Source organism: Nematolebias whitei, chromosome 21, assembly GCF_014905685.2.
Source record: "Nematolebias whitei isolate Nwh7 chromosome 21, NemWhi1, whole genome shotgun sequence".
In the NCBI taxonomy this organism is placed as follows: Eukaryota; Metazoa; Chordata; class Actinopteri; order Cyprinodontiformes; family Rivulidae; genus Nematolebias; species Nematolebias whitei.
Genome location: NC_056518.1, coordinates 32,308,096 through 32,314,977, shown reverse-complemented (window position 1 = coordinate 32,314,977; position 6,882 = coordinate 32,308,096). Strand labels below are relative to the sequence as shown.

The window sequence follows — 6,882 nt, the reverse complement described above, 5'->3', positions numbered from 1 at the left end:
GTTAACCTCAAGTTAACCTCAAGTTAATCAAGTTAACCTCAAGTTAATCAAGTTAACCTCAAGTTAATCAAGTTAACCTCAAGTTAACCTCAAGTTAACCTCAAGTTAATCAAGTTAATCAAGTTAACCTCAAGTTAATCAAGTTAACCTCAAGTTAATCAAGTTAACCTAAAGTTAACCTCAAGTTAATCAAGTTAACCTCAAGTTAACCAAGTTAACCTCAAGTTAACCAAGTTAACCTCAAGTTAATCAAGTTAATCAAGTTAATCAAGTTAACCTCAAGTTAATCAAGTTAACCCCTCACCTAACTTGGAGGATATGCCACGCTTGTGAGGATTATCTTTGCAGCGGGGGAGCAATTTCATCCACCTGCTGGTGGTGGATGAAATTGCTCCGTGCTCTCCAGGATCCGTCGCTGCACCTCCTCAGACAATAAAACCTTCTGTTCTCCTCAGTGTAACTCCTGCTGGACTATGTGGCACCAAAAACCTTAAACTTCATTCTCTGTTCAGTTCCCGTCCTGAAAAACACTCCTCTCTAAAACTACGCTCACTGTTCAGTCCCTCAGGGACGTCGAGACAGATTTCTGTAAATGGACGTGGAAGCTCTGATTCTGTTCCTGCTTCTGCTCCGACTCGTCTGCACGTTAGTTCTGACAGCTGCTAGTTATCCTTTAACACTAACCGGTTAATCACCCTGTCTGCACTTTAACATGCTGTTTTAGTCTTTTGAGCACTTATCCTTTAACGTTTTGTTTCTTCCACTTTTCTCTGTCCTCTTTTGTCTGCCTCACCCGTGTTGTCCTTCAAAGGAGCCTTCTGAAAAGTGTTGAGGACGAGTTGTTCCAACGGTAACACTGACACTGTCTGTGCTGTAGCACCTCACACCAGTTCACCCGTTGCTTCGTCACTTCCATTTTCACATCGGTGTGAATTCAATAATCCCTCAGTGACACGTTCTAACTGCTGCCATGTAGCAAGACGTGATCCTGATCTTACAGTCCGTACTTCAAAACTCACGATGAGTGAGAGCACGACCGTTGTTCCTGTCGTGTTATGATCCACGAGGGTTGGGTGATTGGACGACTGCATCGGCCATCTGCAGCTTTAGCCCTTTTTCTTATTTCAGCCGAATCACTGGTCGGTTCAGGAGCTGTAACGTTAAAATAAACGTAGGAGTCGAACTGTAGCCTGAACGAGCTGTAATTCACACAAGATCTGCACTGTAGATTTGTCTAAATTAAACTATAAAAAAAATTGGTAATAGGACTGGGAGTGGTGGCGCAGTGGTTGGAGAAAGTGGGCCTGTGATCGGATTGTCGCCGGTTCAACTCCCTGTACCGACAACATCAAAATGTTGGGGCAAGGTGAAACAGTCACACCTGCCTCCACCCTCTTTTGCCCCACTCTGGGCCCTTGAGCAAGGCCCTTAACCCCCACCATCTGTTCCCCCGTGCGCCCTGGATGGCAGCTCTGCTCCACACAGAGGGCGGTGGTAGCATCAGGAAGGCATCCGCCATAAAAACAATCTTCAAGTCTTCGTGCGAGTTACTTCACTACGGCGACCCCTGAAGAAGGGAGCAGCCGAAACATGAAATAAAGTAATAAAATAAGACAAATGAGAAGTTGTGGTTTGAAAAACTTTAGAAAGAATAGTCAGTTTTTCATATCGTAAGGAACCGTGAGAGAAAAAAAAATCACAGCTTTGTGTCTAAAACTACTTCCTGTTGGCTCTAAATTTTAAATAGACTTAAGTTTTAGGATCAATTGAGACAAAATTTGAGCACGAAGAGTTAAAAACAACAACCTGGCTTCACTTTGTGATTGAGGTGCACTTTCTGATCACTCGCGCTCGTTTCATACTTCTGTCGGAAGCCGAACGGTCGGCTCGTGATCACGTGGCTGTGAGACGCTCGTTTTCTCACGCGCCTTTCAAAGTCCACGAGAAACACGGCGCAGAGCTCCTGAGAAACCCCTCCCGCTGCAGTGCGGGTCACGGCATGGGTTTCTTCTTGCCAGGGTCTCCACTTCCTCCTTGCAGTTGCCGTTTGGCCACAAGAAATGGTAAACGGACTGTACTTATACAGCACCTTTCTATCTTATCGAGATACTCAAAGCTCTTTACAACAATCTGTGTCATTTACCCATCCATACAGCTCTATACTAGATCTCTACAAAGATAATTGAACAAATCATTCTAAAGAGACTAATCAGAGCTTTATCACGTTCATACACCGATGGGACACGCATCAGAGGAATCGAGGGGTTCAGTGTCTTTGACATGTGGGTGCAAACTGTCAGGTCAGGGATCAAACCTCCAACTCTCATAGGAGGACGACCGCTCCAACATCTGTGCCACAGCTGTCTGATCAGTATGTGGGGTTAATGATGCCGCGACGCGTCATGGCAGCGTTCATCAATCACTGCAGCCTGCCTGGAGCTCCTGATGTCCGCTCAGATCTGACGTATTTCATGTGAAAAGTTCAACCTAATCCCAAATCAGTGACAAAACAGACATCTGCTCCTTACAAATGAAGACAGCATCATAAAATAAACCATTATAATAAACTGTTTGGTGAATCGTTGTTTGTTGGACTGTTGATGGCTGATGAAAAGGCTGGTCCGTCACCCAACCCCAACGCCCGTTTGGAGCTACCTGAGCGTTCGTCTCCGTTCTGATTCTTGTATTATTCATCTGCAGCGGACACATGGCCCATCTGGAAGACGCCTTTGAAGAAGTTGAAGTGTAAGTCTAGTCAAAATCAACTGTTCATCTTTGATGTTTAACTAAAATTGTAAAACAATAAATGTTTGAATTTCAGGTCGACACTCAAGCCGTGTGCTCCTCCTCCTCTGCCCCCGAAGGTACGGCTGTTTTTATTGGAAACTCCCTTTAGTCTTACAAGAAAACAAATCGTTTTTCTTTCTTCAGCCGCGGATAAACAGCTCGTCGGAGGAGCTGGGGCTAAGCGAAGAAAAGTCCCTGACCATTCGCAGTTTCTCCAACCCGGTGAACGGGCCGAGCCAGGCGGGCCGCCGGCAGAGCACGCCCGAGCCGGGCTACAAGGCGGAGAACTCGTCTTCTAATTTCCTCTCAGTCAGCGTCAGCAGCCCGGGCATTTTGTCTCATGACTCCGATTCTGGTGAGCACAGATGGCTCCAGCACCGAGTTGAAGGTCACAAATCAAGGTCAAAGTTGAAACACGGTCTTTGCTTGTCCCGCTCATGACTTATGCTGCGCTCAAGAGAATTTATCAAAACTTCATACACGCATGCATAATCACTACACGGAGCCTCTCGTACATTTTTCACAACCCCAGCTCTAAGCTAAAGGTCACAAATCAAGATCAAAAGTTAAACAGGGTCTTTGCTTGTCTGAGCCGTTGCTGTAGTTAGTCGACAGGTGTATAATACAGTGGTTCCCAACACTGGTCCTTGAGGAACACCGCCCTGCATGTTTTAGTTGTTTCTCTGCTCCAACTCACCTGATTCATTGATTTAATTACTTCAAGTTCTGCAGAAGCCCATTAATCACCCGTTCATTCAAATCAGGTGTGTCAGAGCAGGAAACAACTAAAACATCAAGGATGGTGTTCCGCAAGGACCGGTGCTGGGAACCACTGGTTTAATGTGCTGTACTTGTTTAATTTTTGAAGTTTTTATTTTAATTCTATTTTATTAGAAATGTTCTGCGTTCATTTATGTTTGGGTCTCGTTGTCGTAAATCATCTTGTTGTTTAACATTTTCTGTTTTTACAAGCTCCCATTAAAAGTGAATCTAAAGGTAAGGGAAGACAAATGGGTCTGATATTTGTATTTTTGCATTCTTTAGATTTTACATTATTATCGATGATAAATGGGGGCGTAACGAGACAAATCTCTCGCGTAACAATTTCTAACATTGTTAGAAAAATGCTTTTGCTGCAAACTGATCAGACCTTAAAAGGGTTAAATTCAAGCTGCCAAAAATCTTTTTATTTAATTAAGACTTAATATTTTTGTCTTTTTTCTCAGCACCTTCTTTTAAACTGAAAAAAGGAAAATGCCGTATAAACAGGTTTTAAAATAAAGTTTGATCAGCAAGTTTCCTCCACTCAGATGAATTAACGAGCGCGTCTAACTTCATGTTCTCAGCTTCACAGTGAACACGTTATTGTGTGACCTTTGAATCTCATTACGCCTCTAATGAAACCACTCGGACGTAATCTGACCCGCCTCTTTCCCAACAGATGATTCAGACGGAGGGGATAATGGCGGCGGTACCAAGCCGCCGCAGCAGCATCGGAAAGAGAAAAGGGAATTTCCTGTGAGTTTGAAAACAGTTCACATCATCATCTTCTGTAGGAATTAACTGTCGTTTCATTGGTCTTCAGAATAAAACCATCTGTGGTGCCGGGCCCAATAAAGCCTGACCTCAATGAAACTGCATTTACATCTTTTTCCTTTAGCAGATCCAAATTATTTTGGTTTAAAATGATTTTTGACATCCAGTTGTGATCAACATTCGACCCAAAACCAGTTCCTGTTGCTCGTCTTTTATGGCTCATTGTTGGGGCTCGAGCTAAGTTTCTGATTTCTTTTTAAAATGGTTCTCGTTGCTTTGTGTGTTCATCTTTATGTTTCCTCTGCTCCTCCTCAGAAACCAGCGATAAACGGCCTTCCTCCCACTCCTAAAGTGCTGGTGAGTGAATCGCCTGCAGTCTTGGCGCTGGTTTTATAGGCCCTGTCATTAAACTCATCCGAGCTGCTGCTGCACATTCTGCGCATGTTTGGGGTCTGCAGAGTTGTCTGCTCTGCGGTGCGGCTCAGTAAACCCTGACGTTTAGGTGCCAGAGCCTGTTCTGAGCTGCTTTGTGTTGCAGATGGGAGCCTGTTTCTCTAAAGTGTTCGATGGATGTCCACTGACCATCAACTGTGCCACCTCCTGGATCCACCCAGACACCAAAGGTGCGTTCAGCCTTCTACACATGCACATATGGACAGACAGAAGATCTAATTAACCACTGCACAGATTTTAGCAACGCTTTCAGGAAATATTCATGGAATAAACACATTTAATGAATTGCCAGGACCAACTCGCATCAGAAAACACTCAAAACAATCCATGTCAGTCTTACAGATATCGAGCTCGATGTGGTAGTAGCTGAGAGTCGTTCACAACTCGGACTCTGAGCGTAACTTTATTTTTGAGGTTTGATCAAAATGACTCCATTTGGCAGCATGAGATAATCTTAGTTTAAAACTTTGACACGAACTGCAGCGGGTTCAATGAGTGTTGGTCCTTTAACGACTTGTTGTTGAGACGATGCTAAATTAGAAATCAATGTTCTTCTAGATCAGTACCTAATCTTTGGAACGGAGGAGGGCATCTACACGCTGAATCTGAACGAGCTGCACGAGGCCACCATGGAGCAGGTAACCTCAGCTGGAACCAAGTCCAGTCTTTGCTTCTCTGGGCCATAACTTCTCATCTACTCGATGATTTAATGAAACTCCATACGTGTTTATACCTCCACTAGACGGCGTGACAGTTTGTCATCACTGGGCCTGTCCAATAAACAGTAAATCAATTAATCGCATGATAAATGAAAATTATCAACCTCATTTTCATTTATCGGCTTTATCGTTTCTTCGTGTCTCTTTCTACTGAAGACACTGGACGACAAAATGCTCAACTCCAGTGCTCTTCACTGACTCCTCCTTTTCTCTTTAAAATCTGTTTTAACGATCCAAAATCACGTTTTTGGATCGTTAAAAGCAGCTAAGCTGAGAAGCTAAGCTACGAGCTAAGCTAACAGGCCGACCTCGGGGAAAAAACCTCCGTCTTGTCGAAGCTCCAAAATTCACGGTTGAAACTCGTGCCTTCGTGTAAAAAGTTGTTTTTCTCTGCAAAAAGAATCTGAGAACTTGTTTACTGATTTTTTTTATTAAAAGCTTTGTGCGACAAATGCTAAAGAGCTCAAATCACACCGAGGGTCCACCATTTTGAGAACTGAGTAAAGGAAAAGAGACAGCCCATGTCACGTCAAGGGGCCTCCCTCCCATTTTTCTTAGAGACACTCCGCTCGCTCCCTCACTATCCATCCTTCGGTTCAAAATACTGCCATCTGGTGGCCCGAGAAAGGTACTACATGCAAAACAAATTAACATTTCTTCTTAAATTATAGAATAATTATTAATTATTGTCAAATTTCAAACAATATTATCGTTTATCGCAATAATTTCTGAGACAATCTATCGCCCAGTAAAATGAGTTATCGTGACAGGCCTAATTGTCACTGCAGCTCCAAGGTCCAAGTTTAGACGAGGTCTTTTCTTGTCCGAGCCACGGCTGTAGATGTCTGTATGACAGTTTGTCGTCTGCTGAACTCTTCTCTTGGTTCTGTTTACAAGTATAAAGATGTCCGGGCGTGTTTCTGAGCGCGGAATAATCCAACGAAATGTTGGAATTTAAGTCCGCCTCTGCACGGAAACCTTAATTTTCTTGTTTTTAGTCTCGTCTTCAGAGCTGATGGTAAACGAGGTGTTGATGGTATTTTTATTTTATTTCCCCTGTTAGCTTTTCCCAAGGAAGTGTACGTGGCTGTACGTTATCAACAACAACCTGATGTCTTTGTCAGGTAGGTGACGTTCTTATCACAGCCTCCTGCTTTACTGCCTTGTGTTATAACCCGCTGCCTGTTTGTCCTGTGTTATCTGGCTGCCCCTGAAGGCAGCACAGACGCCCGTGTCTTCCACCCTAAAATAACTGTGTTACGTTCAGGGCCACACGGTGACGTATGAGTGATGCACATCTTTAAAATGTCTGTTTTCCTGCTACAACACAAGACAGGTTACAGTGTTTACCAGCTGCCGAATCAGGAGAGGTTTGTTTGTTTAAGAG

At 43.7% G+C, this 6,882-nt stretch overlaps 1 protein-coding gene across 1 annotated transcript in view; it reads left to right on the top strand.

The window, feature by feature from the left end:
- The window catches only part of map4k5 (mitogen-activated protein kinase kinase kinase kinase 5), a 50,122-nt gene that overhangs the window by 27,464 nt on the left and 15,776 nt on the right, over window positions 1-6,882 (top strand). Inside the window, exons 17-25 of the mRNA XM_037694615.1 lie at window positions 812-850; window positions 2,701-2,745; window positions 2,822-2,864; window positions 2,932-3,142; window positions 4,229-4,305; window positions 4,639-4,680; window positions 4,862-4,946; window positions 5,335-5,414; window positions 6,559-6,619. Coding sequence (XP_037550543.1) covers window positions 812-850; window positions 2,701-2,745; window positions 2,822-2,864; window positions 2,932-3,142; window positions 4,229-4,305; window positions 4,639-4,680; window positions 4,862-4,946; window positions 5,335-5,414; window positions 6,559-6,619 — 683 coding nt within the window. The remainder of the gene's footprint in view (window positions 1-811; window positions 851-2,700; window positions 2,746-2,821; window positions 2,865-2,931; window positions 3,143-4,228; window positions 4,306-4,638; window positions 4,681-4,861; window positions 4,947-5,334; window positions 5,415-6,558; window positions 6,620-6,882) is intronic.